This window comes from Ostrinia nubilalis, chromosome 26 (genome assembly GCF_963855985.1).
Source record: "Ostrinia nubilalis chromosome 26, ilOstNubi1.1, whole genome shotgun sequence".
Classification (NCBI taxonomy): domain Eukaryota; kingdom Metazoa; phylum Arthropoda; class Insecta; order Lepidoptera; family Crambidae; genus Ostrinia; species Ostrinia nubilalis.
Window position 1 is genome coordinate 8,248,724 of NC_087113.1, and position 22,663 is coordinate 8,271,386.

General features: G+C 41.2%; 2 protein-coding genes across 2 annotated transcripts; both read right to left on the minus strand.

Moving 5' to 3' along the window:
* Window positions 1-432: 432 nt before the first annotated feature.
* On the minus strand, window positions 433-20,973 carry LOC135084579 (lysophosphatidylserine lipase ABHD12-like). Its single transcript, XM_063979349.1, has 10 exons — window positions 20,534-20,973; window positions 17,019-17,137; window positions 16,463-16,576; window positions 9,859-9,999; window positions 8,777-8,869; window positions 7,733-7,870; window positions 6,970-7,124; window positions 3,537-3,704; window positions 2,175-2,302; window positions 433-836 (listed from the first exon to the last, which is right to left on the minus strand). Exons 1-10 carry the CDS (start codon window positions 20,581-20,583, stop codon window positions 812-814), a joined length of 1,131 nt encoding a protein of 376 aa, XP_063835419.1. The 5' UTR covers window positions 20,584-20,973; the 3' UTR covers window positions 433-811.
* Window positions 20,974-21,876: 903 nt separating this feature from the next.
* LOC135084439 (uncharacterized) lies at window positions 21,877-22,605 on the minus strand. Its single transcript, XM_063979222.1, has one exon. The coding sequence runs from the start codon at window positions 22,603-22,605 to the stop codon at window positions 21,877-21,879; it is 729 nt and encodes a 242-aa protein (XP_063835292.1).
* Window positions 22,606-22,663: the final 58 nt, after the last annotated feature.

Below are 22,663 nucleotides of genomic sequence, written 5' to 3' on the forward strand. Positions count from 1 at the left end.
ACAGTACCATAACATTGCATTTTCATCTTACTTACATAAGTATACCAAATTTCAGCTCAATCGATTGAGAACTGGTCTAAAATTCAGTTGCAAGATTTGCCCCACATATACTAACAAGTGAAGTCAATATAAAGCTTGTTAATAATAAATAAATGTTCGTTCTGGTTATAAAAACTGTTATTTTTGGGTTCTGGAAGCCCGAACGTACTTGTCAGAACGCGTTTTTCTAGTGATTTTCAGCGTGCCTGCTGTATCTTTTTGGTAAATAGTAGGTACTGGATTAACGATTAACGGACTTAGGATAATTTAACGGAAGTTAACGAGTCCGTTAACATTTTTTAAAGTTAACTTAAAAGTTAATCCGTTAATAGAAATGTTAACTTCGTTAATTAACGATTAACGGATTAACGAGTTAATGCCCAGCTATGAACATACCTTTACCTGTGATGAGAGAGACTAATGCCCGTTTTCACCATAAATCCCCAAGTTTTAAGTGACTCCTATGAAAATCGTCTACGAAATCTTAACTAAAGTGATACTTAGTTAGGGAACGCTTAAGGATTGATGGTGAAAAAGGGCATACAACAAAAATGTGCCTTAAATTTTACGTCCTATGTACTACTTTCAAAATCCCCACGATGAGTATTTTTGTTTACAGCATTATAATTATCCATAAATAGTTATTAAATATTAATATAAATTAGCAGACTTGTGTATATCACAAAGTTATACTTATAGCCTTGAAAATGTATTGTGACAATAATAATCCTAAATTACAATGAGCGTCTAAAAGCTGTCGGTGTGTGCCGTTTCATTGGTGATTTTTCACGAACTCTCTGTAACAAAACAAAGTTTTTTTTTCATTGGTAAATTTTTTTTTTTTCGGTTTTATCAGAGAATAATAATAAATATGTATTACGTACAGAAAGTTTTCTTTCCGAAGGTATTTAAAAATGTCTACTCAATGTCGTCAACAATATGGTGTAATTTAGCTTGTCCCAGAATCGAGCACCGTTTCGTTTACATACGTCAGTGCTCGGTACTGTGCCGATGCAATAGGGCTGACTGCTATAAAAAGCTACTGTGTCGCCATATAGCGCACCACACGCGTATTTTATAGCGAATATTTTTTTACAATAAGTAAAGAATACGCGCGCACGAGTTTCCCTGCGTGATCGAATCAGAAATGAGGAGATCCGCAGGAGAACCAAAGTAACCGACATAACTCGCAGAATTGCTAAAATCAAGTGGCAGTGGGCGGGGCACATAGCTCGTAGAGACGATGGCCGTTGGGGCAGGAAAGTTCTCGAGTGACGACCACGGGCTGGAAGACGTAGCGTGGGCAGGCCTCCTACTAGGTGGACCGACGATCTGGTAAAGGTCGCGGGAAGAGCCTGGATGCGGGCAGCGCAGGACCGTTCATTGTGGAAAACCTTGGGGGAGGCCTTTGTCCAGCAGTGGACGTCATTTGGCTGAAACGAACGAACGAACGAACGAACGAACGCGCGCATACGTCACTCACTGCTCGCTCGTGGATGCCTTGTGGATTAAATCCGCCTGCGGGCACGCCTCGCGTGTTTTGTTTTCGTTGGCTACTCGAGAAGGCGAACAGGCCTGCTAAAGACAAGTTATGCCCATTTTCACTATCCAATCCCTAATTTTTAAGTGACACCTATGAAAACAAAATTCCTGTTATGTGTTACCATAGGGGTCACTTTAATATTAAATGGGGATGTTTCCTGGGTCAAAAAGCAAGAGTTTTAATTAGTCCGTCAATTAACTTATCAAAAAATACTCTACACGTATTTTTCACTTTTTCAAACTAATGAAAATTTAAAGAGATAAAGCGCGCCAAGTTCATAAGAAGAGGCCCGTGACGTCAATGCGTGCATGAAAGTGCCGCACGTTGTGACGTCGTGCGGAACTTCAACGCACCATAACTATGTAATTATTTGTTAGATTGACAAATAAAAATATATGTGTCCAATATTTTTTAATGTTAAACATGACGGACTAAAAAAATTTTTTTAGGAAACTAGCCTATTAGGGATTGATGGTGAAAATGGGCATTACTCTACAAGTGCGAACAAGGCATTAGCGAGGGTCGTCTTCCTGTATTGGAGACTAAATGACCTGTGAAATGAAATGATGATGATGATGGATCTCTTACTCACCCGACCACCTCAGGCAAGTCTTCCGCGTGGCAGATCCACTTATGTCCCAGCCCCTGCGACTTGTCGTACGCGTGCAACTTGACGGTGGCACCGCCTAGCGAGCGAGACGCTACGATCGATTTGAACAGCTGGAAACAACATAGAGATTTAAATTAGAATAATTATTCACTTTACTTCTTAATTTTAAATATTTTTTTACAATGTAAATTATCAAAAAAATACGTACAAAAATACATTATGAAAAAAGACTTAAAAATAGTTATTCCGCTGGCTGCGGAGCAGGGCCCAAGCTACCGGTGGTCAGGGTCACAGGCTGAGGAACCTCCGGACAATGCGTGTCGTGCTGAGGATCACCGCCTTTTGAATCTGACCCTTGAGCCAACCATCTAGCGAGAGCTTCTTTAGATGTTGGTCGAAGCTCTTCGCTATTAGCCCGTTCGCCGAGACAACTATCGGGACAATGATCGTCGAGTCAACATTATTATTATTACGGGATTGCTACCATGTACACACAGCCACAGTGTTAACTATCCATTTCCGTTTTTGCTCTCGCTCTCATCAAATGGTAATTATTTGCGATAGAGCGAGACGACATGACCGGCAATGGGCAGTTAACACTGTTGCCGATAGTACATTATTTACGAAATTGAAATTATTGGCGGGAAAATGAAGCGTTACGGCGTGTGTGCACGGGTGACTTTTGTAACCGTGAGAGAATGTCTCTCTCTTTCTTTTTATAAAGGTGTAAAAGAAACAGATATACGAGTACTGTCACGGCGACAAAAAAGTTTCCTGTGCGCGTGCGCCATTATGCTTAGCAGTTTTGACTTTTGTTGCGGATTCCGTGGAGGATAGTTAAACGGAAAGCATGGTCGGTCTGTTTAAGTGCTTTTAATTTATTAGTCGATGTACTTCAGTATACCAATCTTATGTTATTTTGTGTTCTAAAGTGTAGTGAAGTGACAAATTTATTAAAACATTGAATTTGAGTGCGCTTCGAGTGACAAGCGAGTTGTGTTGCGAAAACTATCAAAAGTCACGGTGATTTGGGTAGCCCTAGTGATGCTTTACCTCTGGGCTTCGGCTTGACATTACATTTTTTCAAAGTCAAAGTCAAAATTTCTTTATTTGTATAGACTATTAGTGTAGATTATTATAGTACTTACAAATCGTCAAATATTTTACTCTTAAGGAGCCTCTACATATCTCATAATCTTTTTACCCCACCAGCGCTTCGAGACCAACATTTGGCAAGTGCTGAGAAGAAGCGCCGCAACAAACTCAGTCACCACTGTCTGCCGGTTAATATAAATAAACTTTCACTTGACATTGGCATAAATGAACTACACATTTTTAACTTACCCTGACCCCGACCACAAAAGGCACGATGACGTCATCCTTCGCGTGCAGTATCAGTATCGGCAGCGCGGGCACGCGCGCCAAATGCTCCTCCGAACGGAACGAATGCTCGGGCGCCGCTCGGAATGGTTTCACGAACGCCGCGTCGAAATATGGCAGCCATGTTACAAGCTGATGAAAAAACAAAATGTTTTTATAGCCTGACCAGGAACATAAAAACCCTGGCATAGAGGCGCATCAATTGCATTTGATAGTGCAACACTGAGTACAGTCGTACCTGTGTTAAATTAATAGGCTAACTTTATGTATCAGGATTCAGGATTACGGGCTAATTTAATATTTTCATAAATTAACGAAAACATATTATTATAGGTAATCTGTTTTAAATAAATTAAATGAAACCATCAATCGAGCTAGTAGGATTTATTTCATTATTCATCAATAATCAAATTCAGAACTTGAATATTCAACTGCAATGTCTGCTCATGAAGGCTTCAAACTCGGTACTTCTTTCCCAATTCCATAAAATTCAACACTTAGAAAGTGACAAAAAACTTTAAAATAGGTAGTTGAAACAAACCACAGCCAATTTTCATAGTGGACTGTACTATACGATAAACATGTCAGTCAATTTGACAACCTTTGTTGGAAACATTATTCAATGAAAATATTGTCCGAACCCTTGGTATTTCTCTTCGACAAGTACTTTAACACATTGTGAACCACTTTTCTTGCACGACTATAAAAAGATTTTAGCAATTTCATTCACAAAATCAATTGCGCACATTTAAAATAAAGTTTGTTTACACTTTGACAGCAATAGACTGACATGCAAGGTGACATGTCAATGAAGTTTTTAGTTATTGTTGCCATTAAAAGAAATTAGTACCATTAGATTTCCGCAACATGGCGAGGGTTTTTATGTTCCTGGTCAGGCTATATATTAAAACGCAGCCACGTCATCTGTATTATACAGGGTGTCCCGAATGGGTGAATCAAACTGATAGGGGAGGTAGCTCTACTAATGTACTATCCCTAAAAAATATGAAAAAAATAAAATAAAGCGCATAAGGACACAAAAATTTTTTTTTTTAAAACGTGAAAATAAATTAACTTTGCCTAAGTATCTGGCTAAGTAAGTGGCTGGCTTTTTTCTTACTAACATGAAAGCTTCGTTTCTCTGTAAACAAACTTTTGAAAATAATGACTAGATTTAGGGTTTAGAGCACATTATTTAAAAAAAAATCCAAACTCAAATTTTTTTTTTCATATTTTTTAGGGATAGTACATTAGTAGAGCTACCTCCCCTATCAGTTTGATTCACCCATTCTGGGACACCCTGTAGATCGTTCCATCCACGAAGACGCGCCCCACCAAAATTTGGTCTCGGTCGCGCGGGGTGCGGGGAGTTTGCTCCGAGCAATCCGAGCGGCATTATTGTAGTGTGCGTGTGCACTCATGGATAATTTAGCATGTACCGATAACACTCAAACATTAGCGGAAGAATGGTGGGGCATGTCTTTGTGGATGAAACGATGCAACAAGCTGATGTGGCAATGGGCAGGGCACATAGTACGCAGAACTGACGGCCAATGGGGTAGCAAAGTTCTGGAGTGGAGGCCGCGTACCGGAAAACGCAGCGTGGGACGTCCACCCACAAGGTGGACCAACGACCTCATAAAGGTAGCAGGAAGGCGCTGGATGCAGGCCGCTACCAACCAGGCAACATGGAAAGCATTGGAGGAGGCCTATGTTCAGCAGGTAAGTTACCTAGCAAGTGGGACAACTCTTCCCCCTTAGGGGCCTTACGAATGGTATCAGACGAACCGAGGGGATCCAAAGTACCCCTTAGCCCAGAAAACAGTTGGGATCTATCATGGCCCTCAGCCCAGAAGCCAAAAGGGATCTAGCATGGCCCTCAGCCGAGAAGCTGGAGGGGATCCACTATTCCTCTCAACACAGAATCTACAGGGGATCAATCTAGAAGCCAGAGGGGATCCATCTAGAAGCCAGAGGGGATCGATCTAGAAGCCAGAGGGGATCCACCATTCCTCTCAACCTAGAATCTAGAGGGGATCAATCTAGAAGCCAGAGGGGATGCACCATTCCGCTCAACCCAGAATCTAAAGGGGATCAATCTAGAAGCCAGAGGGGATCCAAACAGACACCGGAGGGGATCCACCATTCTTCTCAACCTAGAATCTAGAGGGGATCAATCTAAAAGCCAGAGGGGATCGATAGTTAAAATAACCCTTACCTTTGATATAGGGATCTCAGCGACCTCCTCAGCTAAGTTGTTGAAGGGCGACTCCAGGATCAGGCCTTTGGGCATCGGGAGAGGCTTGGCCCGGTCCACGACCTTCACTGACAGTTCGTCTAAGTTGCCTAGCAGGTGGGACAACTCTTCCCACTTAGGGGCCTTACGAAACTCATTAACGGACGACCCGAGGGGATCCAAAGTACCCCTTAGCCCAGAAACTAGATGGGATCTACCATGGCCCTTAGCCGAGAAACTGAAGGGGATCCATCTAGAAGCTGGAGGGGATTCACCATTCCTCTCAACACAGAATCTACAGGGGATCAATCTAGAAGCCAGAGGGGATCGATCTAGAAGCCAGAGGGGATCGATCTAGAAGCCAGAGGGGATCGATCTAGAAGCCAGAGGGGATCCACCATTCCTCTCAACCTAGAATCTAAAGGGGATCAATCTAGAAGCCAGAGGGGATCCAAACAGAAACCGGAGGGGATCCACCATTCTTCTCAACCTAGAATCTAGAGGGGATCAATCTAAAAGCCAGAGGGGGATCCAGTTCAAAAAAAGACCCCTTACCTTTGATATAGGGATCTCGGCGACCTCCTCAGCCAAGTTGTTGAAGGGCGACTCCAGGATAAGGCCCTTAGGCATTGGGAGAGGCTTGGCCCGGTCCAGAACTTTAACAGACAACTCTTCTAAGTTGCCTAGCAGTTGGGACAACTCTTCCTCCTTAGGGGCCTTACGAAACTCATTAGCAGACGACCCGAGGGGATCCAAAGTACCCCTTAGCCCAGAAACTAGATGGGATCTACCATGGCCCTTAGCCGAGAAACTGAAGGGGATCCATCTAGAAGCTGGAGGGCATTCACCATTCCTCTCAACCCAGAATCTAGAGGGGATCAAACTAGAAGCCAGAGTGGATCCACCCAGAAGCCGGAGGGAATCCATCTAGTAACTCGAGGGGATCTATCTAGAATCCGGAGGCGATCCACCATTCCTCTCAACACAGAATCTACAGGGGATCAATCTAGAAGCCAGAGGGGATCCATCCAGAAGCCAGAGGGGATCCATCCAGAAGCTGGAGGGGATCAATCTAGAAGCCAGAGGGGATCCATCCAGAAGTCGGAGGGGATCCAACCAGAAACCGAATCTGATGCATAGTTTAAAAAAGATACCCCTTACCTTTGATATAGGAATCTCAGCGACTTCCTCAGCCAAGTTGTTGAAGGGCGACTCCAGGATCAATCCTTTGGGCATTGGGAGAGGCTTGGCCCGGTCCAGGACCTTCACAGACAGTTCGTCTAAGTTGCCTAGCAGGTGGGACGATATGCCTGTGCCTGGATTATGAAAAATATGATTATTTGGTGGGAATAAATATCTGTCGCAGGTGGGATTCGAACTTGAGAATTACAGTTGGTTTGGGAGCAGCGTATCCCCTTAGTGGGCATATAAAGATGCTTTTATACCGACGTTAAAAGACCTTGAACTCATCACCTAATGGTGGGAATTATATTCCCACTAGATTTTGCCTGCGGCTTCGCCCGCGTGGAATTTTGTCTGTCACAGAAAATCTTTATCGCGCGCGTCCCTGTTTCAAAAACCGGGATAAAAACTACCCAATGTCCTTTCCCGGGACTCAAACTATCTCTATGCCAAATTTCATCAAAATCGGTTCAGTGGTTTAGGCGTGAAAGCGAGACAGACAGAGTTAGCTTCGCATTTATACTATGAGTATAGATTGTAATACTTAGGTCTAATTTTGCAACAAAGTTTGTATAGTATGTTTGTTACTCTTTCACGCAAAAACTACTGAACGAATTTTGATAAAACTTTACAGCATTATTGTTTAGTAATTATTATACAGCAGAATAACTAGGCTATAATTTATAACGATCTGTGACAAACTGAACTGCAAAAGCTAATAAGTAAATAAAAATGTACTCACCTAAGGAATGTCCCCAAACAAATATAGCGGGTTTGTCCTTGGCCTTATCCAAAGTGTTGTGAAGCCACTCGTACACTACTAAAGAGTCTTCCACCACGCCATCTTCTGAGGGGTTCAGGTTCGTTGAGTCTCCGTATCCTTGGGAAGTGGAAATAAGAGAAATAAATTCGAGAAAATGATGGTACGGCCGTGCCGCTTTTTTGCTCGACTTGGCGGGGGCACTACCGTGCCCCCAGATATGGGGGATGGTATAAGAAACGCGCTCACTACTAACACTCCCTTTGTGAGACACCAATTTTGATTTATGTTTATTTCTGCCAATGTCGAGTGATATTTTAATGAGGGTTTTTGCGAATGAAAGATCCGCTAGATGGCGGGACGTGGATGTGGGGTCTGACTGCTGTGTGATTGGTGGATTTTGACATATCTGTCAATGTCATGTCAAAAATAACCGATCATGCAGCATTTGGACCTCGCGTCTACGTATTGCCATCTGGCGGATTTTTCATTCGCGAAAACCCTCATTGACAAAGTTGTACAATAGAACATGGGTGTATTACTAATTCTATTGCTTTTTCATGGATTCCGTGGAGACAAGTAGGTATTCCCGTAAGCAGGTTTAAAGACACTAAAGTCCATTAAATAAATTAAAACCAATAAAACAGATCGACCATGCGTCGACATAATAATGGGTGGTATTTTTCTGATAAATAAAGTTTTTTTAATGTCAATGTCATAAGAAATATACAAGATTATTGGTAAAACCCCAGCAATCTAGCAGGACTAGATAGCTATTAAATACATAACAATGCGGCCGATGGGGCAGCAAGGTTCTGGAATGGAGGCCGCGTACCGGAGAACGCTGCGTGGGACGTCCACCTACAAGGTGGACCGACGACCTGATAAAGGTAGCGGGAAGGCGCTGGATGCAGGCCGCTACCAACCGTGCGATGTGGAAGTCATTGGGGGAGGCCTATGTTCAGCAGTGGACATCCTGTGGCTGAAATGATGATGATGATGATGACATAATAATACTTCTCTCACCTCTATAATCGAATGCGATCGTATGAAAGTCCATCTGCTGGAAGAACCTGTACAGCTGTATCCTGTGCGTCGCTGCGCGGGAGTTGGAATTTCCTGAAACGTGTAAAAAATAATGGAATAAAATACTAATTTATATTAATATAATAAAGATATTGATACAGCATTATTATGCTTTTGACAATATACAGGGTGGAATTTTGTAATGCCACCTGGAGGGAAAGTACTCTTTATACTGCAGATAGAAAATTTTACTGAAAGAAAATATTCCTTTATTTTTGAAAAGAAAGAGAACTGCATTCATAGATTTTCGAAAAAATTTCCAAAATTCACCACTATACCATACAATTTTCTATAAATAATTAAAATAATTTAAGATTTTACGGATTTCCTTTCATTTGTTTTATCAAGTTTGTTAGAGAGATTTCATCCTTATACTTGACCTTAACGATCGATGCAATAAAAATACAGGGTGTAATTTTTAACAGATTTTAGTGGGTTCGATTCTCGGATGTGGCAAGCAAATTTTTGGAAATCTTTGAATGCAGTTCTATTTCTTTTCGAAAATAAAGGAATGTTTTCTTTGAGAAAAATTTTCTATCTACAATATTAAGAGTACTTTCCCTCCAGGTGGCATTACAAAATTCCACCCTGTATAACAGCGTTGTTAAAGGGGGAGGGGTTCAAAAAGATTTTAACGACAGAAAGCTGTATATTATACGGCTGGACCCTTTTTAATTATTAAAATAGGTTTAAAACTCCGCCATCTTCCGCAATTGAGATATTACTACATTATCACGAACACTTATTATAGCATAAGGCATGACTTGGGTCCAAAGGCCACCAATTTAATGGCAAATTATTGTATCCAACAAGGTATACGGACACATTATGACTCCAATCCCTTTGGAAAAAAGTAGAGAGAAGGGAGCCTACCGTGTACAAAAAATGGCTGTTGGACGCAATGTAACATTTATGTCCAATATCTGACCAAGACATTGGTCTATTCATCTATTGCATCCAAAATAATAACTTGGAGCCAATATACCAAATGTGTGGAGTTGGCATTCGTCATGAGGGCTCACCGTGGCAGTATATCATGATGGGCATCTTGGAAGTGGCCAGTTCTTCGTCAAGCAGCTTGTTGAGGTCTTCCTTATCACCGCCGCACTCGAAGCTTCCTTTTAAACGCTCGTACACGCTCCTCGGGAGGATATGCCATATCCCTGAAAAGGTTTTGTAATAATTTGAAAAAATTTAACTGCCTAAGGCGGGAATCGAACCCACGATCGCTTGCCGGGCGACTGCTCTTCAATCTGAGCTACTTATACCCGTTTTCACCATCAATCCCTAATTTTTAAGTGACCCCTATGAAAATTATTTGTTACCATAGAGGTCACTTAAAAATTAGCCCCCTTACTAATAAAACTTACACGCTCGTTGATCAGTGTTTTAAAGTGACGTTTAGTATGGAAATGTCATTTTAAAACAATGATCAACAACTGTGTAACTTTTTATTAGTAAGGGGGTAGGGATTGATGGTGAAAACGGGCATTAGACACTGGATGAACCCTTAACGCTAGAAAATTAAATAACTAACCTTTTGTAGTTATTACTATTTTTAGCAACCTTTAGGACGAAGTACAGTTATCAACCAGGACACGGATCGTAACCGTATCAACTCGAGGTGGTCAGTATTCTTTGTATAAAACTTCGTATTGCGATTAACACCATAACGTAAACGCTTCGCCTGCTTTGCCTCATGGCGAAAGGCGATATAACGGGATTATTCCCACCTCTCGTTCCCACCACTGCAACTCCTGTGTAGCCAGGATCTACAGCTTGACCGCCATAAAGGCCAACCAATGAAGGTCAAGTTTGTCCCGGGGTAAAGTTAAACTGTCATTGGACCCGCAACGAAATTAATCAGAAAAACATAGGAGGAGTTCGAAATTAAGGTTCGACTTCCCTCCATTGCAAAGCGGATGACAGGTGACAAACAATGGTTGGCGAGGTGAGGCGAAAGGCAATACGGTGTTGATCCCTTTCCGGGTTGCTAAGTGTGTGTTATAATATTAAGCTACTAAGCGGGTACTTTGTTATTTTTATTTTTATGTAATAGCGGTAGTTTCACTATTGTTTCCAACGGCTGTTGCGTCAGTCGAATACACGAACTTAAACGTAGCGGTTGTTGCTTATTTTAAATTCCCTATTCCGATATACCGACGATATAACATTTGGCGAACGAGATAAAAAGTTAACGCGTGCAAATTAATTATGGCGAAAGTTACGGTCGGCATTTTAACTTCATTTAGCCACGAAGTTCAAGAGTGGTCGGTGTATAAGGCTCGTTTAGAACAATGGTTTCTCGCAAATGACATTGGTGCGGAGATAGACAAAGCCGGTAGTAAACGTCGAGCCATTTTACTAAGCAACGTGTCAGAATCCACCTACAAGCTTGTACGTGACCTAGCTTTACCTAAGGAAGTGGGAGTTTTGAGCTACGAAGAAGTTGTGTCGCTGCTAGATGGACATTTCAAAGCAAAAAAGTGCACATTCGCTGAAAGATGGAAGTTTCACAGCGCCATTCAACATACGGGTGAAAGTCTGGCGGAATGGGCGGCGCGCGTTCGAAGCTTAGCATCGCATTGTGGTTTTAAGGCTGAACATTTGGATGAGCAGCTTCGTGACCGGTTCACTCTGGGCCTGGAGCCTGGACCAGAGAGAGACACATTGTTCACCAAAGACTTGGCTGAGCTGACGCTGTCCAGCGCCCTGGACATAGCTGAGGGGGTGCGGTGTGCTCGAGCGAGCTCTCACGAGGCGGCGCAGCGACAGGCGCCGGCGCTGCAAGTGATGAAGGTGGCGATGGCGCGCGGCGCGGCGGCAGCGCGCGGGCCCGGCGGCCGCGGCGCATCGCCGGCGCGCGCGCCCACGGCGGCGGCTGGCGAGCGGTGCAGCGTGTGCGGCTACGTCGGTCATAGGGCGGAAACGTGTCGGTTTGCTCGTTATAAGTGCAGGAAGTGCGGTGTTCAAGGCCATCTCAAACGAATGTGTAAAACATTAGCGGGGCAGCATTATGTTGAGTGCCGTGAGGATGTCGATGACGATGGTAAGCGATTATGTTGTAATATTCGCACTCTTCGTGGAGAACCTCTGCGGGAATCGGTTGTGGTCAATGGTTTTAGCCTGTTGTTTGAAATAGATACGGGATCACCGGTTACCGTAATTTCTGAGCAGATGTATAAACGTTATTTTTCAAACGTTAGCCTGGAACCGAGTGACGTCATTTTACACAGCTACAACGGAGATCGATTGAACATTATGGGAGTAATTAAATTATTATTTACTTATAATGATAAAAGTAACGATATTGTGGTATATGTTGTGCACAATGGGGGACCTCCGTTGTTGGGCAGAGATTTTTTTTCACGCTTCAATTTACAAATATGTGCTATAAATAATTGCAGTAACTTTGTTGAAGATATAACCTCTAAATACCCGAAATTATTTTCTGAAAGATTAGGTTGTTTTAAAAATGTTGAAGTAGATTTGCCTCTTAAGCCCGATTCGAAACCGATTTTTTTTAAGGCACGCCCTTTGCCATTTTCTATTCGTGCAAACGTTGAAAAGGAGTTAGAGCGATTAGTAGACTTAGGCATTTTAGTGCCGGTGAAATATTCCGACTATGCGAGTCCTATTGTTCCAGTCTTAAAGCGTGATGGCTCAATACGTCTCTGTGCAGATTATTCGGTAACAATAAATAAGCAATTACTTGTTGACAAATATCCATTACCAAAATATGATGAACTTTTTACAAAACTGCACGGTGGGAAATTGTTTAGCAAACTAGACCTTTCACAAGCATATAATCAACTGGTTTTAAATGAAGCCTCACAAATGCTCACCTGCATAAATACGCACAAAGGGCTCTTTAAATTCACTAGATTAGTCTTTGGTCTCGCAAGCGCACCCGCTATTTTCCAAAGAACCTTAGAAACCGTGCTCGCAGGGCTAGAAGGAACACTTGTATTTATGGATGACCTCTGTATCTGTGCTGAAAACAGGACCCAAATGATGTCAAGGTTAGCTGAAGTGTTCCGTAGACTAGAGGAGGCAGGGTTTGTTTTGAACAAGGAAAAATGCAAATTTTTTCAAGAATCTGTTTCATATCTGGGGTTTGTAATAGATCGCAATGGTATTCACAAATCGCCAGAGAAGGTAAAATCGATTTTGCAATCAAAAGTGCCGACTGATACGACAGAGCTAAAATCGTTTTTAGGTATGGTAAATTATTATAGAAACTTTGTAAAAAACGCTTCTGCTATCTTGTCACCCTTGCATAAGTTATTACAGAAAAATGTACCATGGGTATGGACTACGGAGCATGAGGAAGCTGTAACAAACATTAAACGTCAGTTAGCATCTGACAACACTTTAACTCATTTTAACCCTGAGGCTGAGTTAGTACTCACTGTAGACGCGTCGCCATACGGTCTAGGGGCGGTCTTATCACAAATTGAGGAAGGTATTGAAAAGCCAATTTCTTATATGTCCCGTTCTCTTAATGCAGCCGAAAAACGGTATAGCCAAATTCAAAAAGAGGCAACAGCTATCATATTTGGCGTGAAGAAGTTTCATCAATATTTGTACGGCCGAGATAAACCATTTCTATTGAAAACAGACCATAAACCTCTCATATCAATATTTAACCCAGACAAAGGGATCCCCGAAATATCAGCCAATAGATTACAACGTTATGCGATTTTTCTGTCTGCGTACAAATATAAAATAGAATATGTTAATAGTGTTCATAATTGCGCCGACTTCTTAAGTAGGTCTGTGAGCGAAGTCAGCCCGCCGTCCGCTCGGGAGCACCCGACTGCGGGGGATGAGTCATCGCTCGACAGGTCCGCGTATGTACGATTTGTTTATGAGGGCGAACGGTTTCTGTCTCTCTCCGACGTGCAGGAGGCTACGAAGCGAGATAACATAATATCAGCGGTTTTGCACTACGTATTGAATGGGTGGCCAAATAAAATTGATGATAAGTACAAATCATTCTTTAGCCACAGGTTGGAATTATCTGTTGAAAATGACTGTCTAATGAGAGGGCATAAATTAGTTATACCGGATAGCTTACAAGTTAAGGTCTTAAACGAATTACACAAAGGTCATTTGGGAATAACAAAAATGAAGGAAGAAGCCCGCCATAGGTTTTGGTGGCCGGGCATGTCCGCGGCGGTGGAGCGGCGCGCCGGCGCATGCGGCACGTGCGCGGCGCAGCGGCCGGCGCCCGCGCGCGCCCCGCTCACGCCCTGGCCCTACCCGGCTCAGCCATGGCAGCGGGTTCACTTAGATTTTCTCGGCCCAATTAACGGAAAAACCTTTTTAATCATTGTGGATGCGTATTCAAAGTGGGTAGAATGTTTTGATGTGTCTACCGGGTTTAGTTCCCGCATAGTAATTGAAAAGCTGTGTGAAGTGATGGCACGATTTGGTTTATTTCATACTATTTGTTCAGATAATGGAAGCTCGTTCGTTTCGACCGAGTTTGAACAATTTTGCTCTCGCAACAGCATCACTCACTTAACGTCACCGATATATAACCCAGCTAGTAACGGTCAGGCTGAGAGCTATGTGAAGATAATCAAAAAGGCTATAAAGTCAATATTAATGTCAGGTTCAAATTTGCGAGATTTAAACATTAAGTTACAAGAATTCCTTTTAACATATAGAAATTCTATTCATACTACGACCAACCGGTCTCCCGCAGAGATATTATTCGGCCATAAATTAAGATGTCGGTTAGATCTTCTTAAACCTCCCGCGTCATCTCCATCAGACACTGCACTCAACAAATGCGTCCAATCTAAACAGTGCTTACAGAGTGACAATTATCGGGGCAACCGGGAAGTAGACTTTAATCAGGGCGATTTAGTGCTAGTTAGACTTTATAATCAACAAAGACAATCATGGACCCGTGGTGTAGTAGTCAAGAAAATCGGCAATTCTTTGTACTTAGTACAACTCAGCTGCAATGATCAGATTGTTAAAAGACATGTAAACCAACTGTTAAAGTATAAGGGGGGAGAAGATGGATGTTGCGAACAAAAACCGGCGACGACAGATACCGTCCCCGCCTTCATACTTCCAGTGGAGCAGAGTGCGGAGCAACCTCCTAGTACGGAGGAGTCAACACCTACTGCTGAGTCTTCAGGGACCTCGAACGCTCAACCGGCAACTAATATCTCCCCCGAAGATCAAACTGAGAGCAATCCAGAGGACTGGTTTGATTGCGGCAATGAAATTGGACAAACTGTTGATGTCACACCAGCGACGCCCCCAGAGTCTGTGTGTGAACCTCAAACCACACCTCAGAGGGAAGTCTCCACACGTTCGAGACGGCCTAGGCGCGTTGTAGACTACAAGAAGTTTTTTTGAATAAAGGTGGAGGGATGTTATAATATTAAGCTACTAAGCGGGTACTTTGTTATTTTTATTTTTATGTAATAGCGGTAGTTTCACTATTGTTTCCAACGGCTGTTGCGTCAGTCGAATACACGAACTTAAACGTAGCGGTTGTTGCTTATTTTAAATTCCCTATTCCGATATACCGACGATATAACAGTGTGCTATGACCTTAACTATTACTTATTCTGTGGCTATGATGACCATTATAGGGCACTGGCCACTCAAACTAAATTTTTATACTTAAAAAAATCGATTGCCTCAGGAGAGAATCGAACCTACAACCATTCGGTTTCTGGCTGCTATGATCACTGAGCTACAGTGACCCAGTCGGTTATTATTTTTACTGGGACATTTTTACACTGCGCAGTTTGTATGGGTATCAGATAACTGATATAAATATTAATTGGAAAGTTTATAAATAGAAAACAACCAGTAGGTCACATACAAACAAAATCAACAGGTACAAAGTCCGAATCATGATACGAATGTGTGTCAATTTGTGCGAATTAAAAGTTATCTTATCGGTTAATAGTCTCAACTAGCCAAAAAATACGGTTAATTAAAGATATACCAATATTAATTACATATGTGTGTCATAGAAAGCTTAGTACCTAATAGATAAAAGATTAGAATTACAATAATCTATGCGGATATAGAACCCTTGTGTACAGATAACAGACAACAGCAAATCAAATTATTCCTAGTAAGTGCCAGTATGCAATAAAATGTATTGTCTGATTTATACATAGAAAACACCCAGATTAATACAAATAGCATGTTCAATATTCATGCACACAAATGTTTGTAGGTATTGTGTGGAGATCGAACCCGCGACCTCCTCTAGAATACAAGTAGGTACGCAAACCACTAGACTGGGGCACACCGCCGCGACACAAATAAGTAAGTAATTCTAACCTGACTGACCTACCCCCCTAGACTTGACAGTTCTACTTTGGAAAGACCTTCGTTCCGGCGTGTATTTCGAAGCGATCAAAAAGTGTCACTTGTCTAGGCCCGCTGAAACGATATAATAATCCGTACAAGTGGCTACCACGGGCAGGAAGACAAGTGTGGGCCTCCCACTAGATGAAGTGACGATCTGGTGAAGGTCGCGGTAGGTACCTGGATGCAGCCAGCGCAGGACCATTCGTTGTGAAAATCCTTGGGGGAGGCATTTGTGCATGACGTCATTTGGCTGAAACGAAGAATACTTACCAATCTTCACATTGCAGTTGTCAACCTTGGAGTGATACTCTATGCTGATGTTGCGACCTCCGTCGATGCCTCTTGTCGATGGCTCTTCGTGGTCTATGTACAGAGGCCATTGAACTGTTGGATCAACAGACATTTGTTATGAACAATCAAGCTTTTGTACTAATAAAGATGAAAAACAATCAACAACAACAGACAACAGGTCAGTCACTGTGTAACACTGTTTTGCATGTTTCAAAAGTTCAAACATGTTTAATTGGTTAATAAAATAAATATGTTGGTAAATAATGTAAATTGTAAATTGTGCTACAAATCGCATCTTCGGTAGAACAAAGCTACAATATTCTTGCTAACAATAACAAAATTTAGTCTTTTTATGCAAAAGATAAAATTAAAAGTAGGTACCGGTTAAATAATTAATTAGCAGAGCAAGAACATATTGAGTGCAAAAAATATCTGAAAAGAACTCTTCTGAAAACTTTCTCGAACTAAAATTATGCCTTTGTTTCTAAAAAAGGCGCGAAATTATAACAGACAACCAGTAAAAGATAATTCTTACCAAAGTTAGCGAATATAAGATGCCGTCTAAAAGTCTTGGAGTACTTGAAGATCATAGGCACCACGGCGACATGGAACACAAACAGACCAGCTGATATGGCCGCGCCAAGCATCAACGCCCTGTCGACAAATAAACACGTCAATTAATCAATTCACGATGTTTCGAAGGTGACTTTGTGGCAATAAAGCTTCAACCACATCGCCATCGCCGGCCCGATCACGGCGCGATCACGGCGAGATCATAGGCCAATGACAGGTCGCGCGGACTGTCATGGCAGAGTAAATACAAATGAATAGGTCATCTTCATAGAAACGCACCGAGCGCGGTTCGTTTCTATGAAAGCGGAAGTACGGCGGCGCGCACGCACACACTGACAAAATTCAGCGCAACACCACGCTAATCCACGCTAAATTTTGTCAGTTTTTTATTGGCGCGCTCACATACAAACCGCGCTCGTGCGTTACTATGAAGATGACCCACTCATTTGTATTTACTCTGGTCATGGGTCGCGCGACCTGTCATGTGCCTATGATCGCGCCGGCGATGGCGATCTGCACGCGTTGGTGTGGTTGAAGCTTAAGGATTTACCACACTTCTTCTTCTTGTCGTGTCGACAACAAACCTACACAGTGTCAGCCCAAAACTCCGCCACGAGAGTGGCGTTGTCAGTAGCCTTCATTAAATCTTCCTGCGTGCAGTTTGCCACACTGGATACGGGACTATTCCCACCTCTCGTTCCCACCACAACTCCTGTGTAGCCAGGATCTACAGCTTGACCGCCAATAACCTAACCAGTGAAAGTCAAGTTTGTCCCGGGGGAATTAAACTGTCATTGGACCCGCAACGAAATTAATCAGAAGAACATAGCCACATTGGATGCAGTCTCCGGTCAAGTCAAAGTGAAATAATGTATGAACAACATTGCCGGTCTCTCCTTCGTTCGTTTCAGCCGAATGACGTGCACTCCTGGACAAAGGCCTCCCCCAAGGATTTCCACAAAGACCGGTCCAGCGCCGCCCGCATCCAGGCACGTCCCGCGACCTTTACCAGATCGTCGGTCCACCTAGCCTGCCTACCTACATTACGTCTTCCGGCTCGTGGTCGTCGTCATCATCATCATCATTGCAGCCATTGGACGTCCACTGCTGAACATAGGCCTCCCCCAATGACTTCCACATCGCACGGTTGGTAGCGGCCTGCATCCAGCGCCTTCCAGCTACCTCGTGCTCGTAGTCGCCACTCGAGAACTTCTCTGCCCCTGCGTATTTTTATGCGATCTGATCGTAAGAGCAAAGAACGCAAACCGCACTGCTAAAAATTTCCTAGTCGCGACCGTTGACAAGTTGTCTTGGTTGCTCGGACCTCTGACCGACAATGCTGTTCATACATGATACGAACTGCGTTCACTTTGTCCTGACCGCAGAACGCATGCAGTGTGGCAAATACTTTAACACGTCAAGGACGTTTTCTCCTGGACAAAAGCCGCCAAAGCGCTGATATAGCCCGACGGATTAGCAAGCTGAAGTGGCAATGGGCAGGGCACATAGTACGCAGAACTGACGGCCGATGGGGCAGAAAGGTTCTGGAATGGAGGCCGCGTACCGGAAAACGCAGCATGAGACGTCCACCTACAAGGTGGACCGACGACATCGTAAAGGTAGCAGGGAAGCACTGGAAGCAGGCCGCTACCAATCGATCAACATGGAAAGCATTGGGGGAGGCCTATGTTCAGCAGTGGACGTCCTATGGCTGAAATGATGATGATGAAAAGCCGCCAAGGATTTCCACTTTCCACGCGGTCGTGGAAATCCTTGGGGAGAAATTCTTGGCCTTGGTCATGCGCTACCAGCGTCTAGGTGCTTCCCGCGACCTTCGCCAGATCGATTGGCCACAGAATACATACATGAAACAGTTAGAAGGATACTCTTCATTGCATACGACACTAAATTGATAAAATGAATTTTAAATACATAGTTTCGATGGACTTATCGCTAAGATGCGATTTCTTCCAGACAACCTAGGTAGAAGACAGTAAAGATTTAAAAAAATGTTATTTAGCTAACAGGGACATAAAAATTGTTATAGAATAACCATTATGTTATTTTTGGTAATATGGGATTCAGCTTGATATTACCATATTTATTTAATTTAGTACATATTTCAGACATAAAATTTAAATAATTGAAAATATTATTACAAAACTTAAGTTAGAAGATGAGGTTGGGGGTATTATTACCATTGTATAAATTATGTAAGTACTTTTGAGACAAGTTCATCATCATCATCATCATCATTTCAGCCACAGGACGTCCACTGCTGAACATAGGCCTCCCCCAATGACTTCCACATCGCATGGTTGATAGTGGCCTGTATCCAGTGCCTCCCTGCTATCTTTATCAGGTCGTCGGTCCACCTTGTGGACACAACTTGTTTGAGACAAGTTCATCTTCTATTTAATGTCAAACAACATGTAGAAACAGGATCTAAGTGTCAGACTTGATGACTCATAGATCCCAGTCAAAACACACCAATTAAAAAGTAAAGTTCTTCTGAATCATAAACTTTGGTTAATTAAACGCAAACAAATACGCAACAACAAATTAAAGATACCGACCACGTATTGAGCTGTTGTCAACATATTTTGTGCTCGTGACCTGATAATTTAATTTTGTCCAGACAGGTAAACAGTTTGAAGGTCAAATTTTATCATATTTATAATTGGGGAAAGTTTAAAAGATCACTTTCAGGATAAAATCGTACATGATCATACTTATTTTTGACCGAATGACATTTTAACGTAAAAGTAAAGGAGAAACGGAAACTTACTTTTGGTTGTCATTGCAAAGTTTAAAACTTCTGCCAACAAATGATTAAATTGACATAAGTATAGGAATTCTATGTTTAATTTATTAAATAGTTATGGATTAGTTACTATTTTATTCATTACAAAGCACAGAACCAAATTTCATACATTTTCACAAAATGCTGACTGTTTAAACATGAAAATTTAAATATTTAAATAGTCAACAGTAGACTAAATTTTTTATGAAAAATAGTCCCATTTAGTACTGCATGTGTAATCACATGTTTAATTTCAGTTGGCTGTACAAACAATTGACAATAAAAGAATGTTGAATTACTTCACAATTTCATTAATAAATTTCTGTTAAATGTTACACAAAAATATACTCCCATATTAAGCAAATTTCTCTTAAGAGAAATGATGTTCAGACTGTTATCTAATGTTATTAGTTGACCATTAACTTTCTAAACTATTGCATAATCTACATCATCACATTTTAGGTCATACTAGGTTGTTATAAAAAGTAAAATTAAGTATATTCTGGTTTAAAAATTGCTGGATTACGCGTACGCTTTTTGAAAGTATTTTATACTAAAAATATTGATCTAATTACTACTTACACACTTTATTCCTTCTTAATATAATGTATGTTTTTACCACAATACAATGGAGATATTTTTCCGTCTATAAAATAATGTAAAGCGATACTTACCCAAAAGTATACAACGGCAGGCACACCAATATTCCTTGTAATACTACCATTTTTGTGAATATATTTGTTAACTGCGAAAATTAATCAAACAAGGATTGCAAACCACAAAATTAATACAATTATTACCACACTTGTTAGTAAATGGACGTTAAATGTTTTGTAAACCTTTAAATATAATACTTTAGCTACTTTAAATGATTAAATAATTAAAAGACCAAATTAAAATTAATGCGCAAACGGCATGCAAAACAAAATACGAAAACTACGTTATACTAAGAGCAGTGTGTGTTTGTCACTAACATTTTAATATTTAGATTATTTTCGCCAACTTGTTTTTATGTTGCTGGTTTTAATTAAGTTACTATCACGAGTTTATTACTTTGAATTGAATGAAGTCCGTGTTTTTTTGCACCTTCGAACTTTTGACGTGCAAAGTTGAATGACACATTGACTTTGACATAACGTTGACAGTGGCACTTGACAGGCGTGTTCCATTCCGTAAGTTTTTTTAGTAAATTTCACATGCACAGCTTCACCGTTACTACTTTTATTGCTTGATTTTGCTCAAAGAGGTCGCTGCCTTAAACAATTAAAATGCCAGCAATGCATTTATTTTTAAAATCAGCATTAATAAACAATGTGACAAAACAAATGAGCTAATGTTTGTTGTGATTTGTTTATCTTTCTTTCTACCTACTCCCTGATATTGCTAAATGATGTTGTTGCACTGTCACTTCTACAATTTGCATATAACCCGGGAATCGATTCCCTTACCAGGCACTAAAATAAGTACCTACAAACACCTACTTACAAACATTTTAAAGTTCCTGATTTTTGATGGTGCAATTTTAGGTATTAGCCTATTTCAATGTTTGTTTACCCCAAGGGTTGATTGGGAGAAAAGGCCATTTTGTGTTTAGCCCACCTTTGGACCTCGTGCCTCTATAAATCAAGGCAGTGTCCAGTTTTTTTGAATAATGAATCAGAATGCGGGATTGAAATTAATCACATTAGAAGATGATGAAGAAGGGAGTATTAAATATAAATAAATAAATAAATAATAGCACTATTTCCATCGAATAATTTATTAGAGCTAAGTAGGTACTTAATCACTCGTATAATGAACATGACGTTTATACGTTAAAAGTTGTTGACAAACTATAAAAGGTCAGTCCCGGATCTGCTTTACCTATGTATGTATATCTTTGTCATGGGATAAACTCTAAGTTAGATAAAATATCTGTCTATCTCAATGCGACAAGGAATAATCCCGCTGTGCAGTTAAAGCTTCAATCACTTAATTACATCATAATGATTTTATATTAGGTATTGTATTTTGGTTATCACCACGTAAATCTTGGTTTTGATTTCCAGAACAGCCTCCTTTTCTTCCTTAGAGGCATTGCTTGCCCGGTATCCTTATCAAATATCTCCAGTTTTGGATCAGTAAAGCACCGTATTTCAATTTTCTCACTCGTCATTATTTCGTTCGGAATTTTACCAGCCCGCATGATATTTTCAATAGTAGGAGACCAGAAGTGGTATTTTCCGTACAAATTTTCATAATCACCAATAATATTGCCAATCATTCTTGCTCTATAATCAATTTTTAGTACAAATACAGTTTTTGTAGCGGTCAATTTCTTGACAAAAGTTTGTCCGGGCTTCAGAAACAGGATTCCATTGATGGATTTGCCGAAGTTCACGAATTTACTTTTCAAAGAGCTATCTCTCCATTTATTTTGATACTTGAATTGACTTCCCTCATAATTGATAATGACATCGTAGAAAACATCTTCATCAGGCATACCTTTAGCAGACCAAGTAGAGAAAACGTTGGTTTCGACGTTTTCAAACAGTGCCCTTTCTATTTTGATGTTGTCAGTGCAGTTATTTTCAATCTCGTGTATTCTAAGCTCCACGTTCTGGTTAATGATTTCTGTTAATTCCATCTTGTGCACTTCCAGATGTCTCTGAACTTCAGGCCATTTGTATTTGTGGAATAAATTGCCATACGTCGTTGGGTCCTTCAGGAATATACCATCAGGGACTTTCCCTAGTTCCACCCTCATTCCTCGATTTAGATTAGCAATTGTTATATTGAAAAGATCAATTTCATGTTGTGTTACC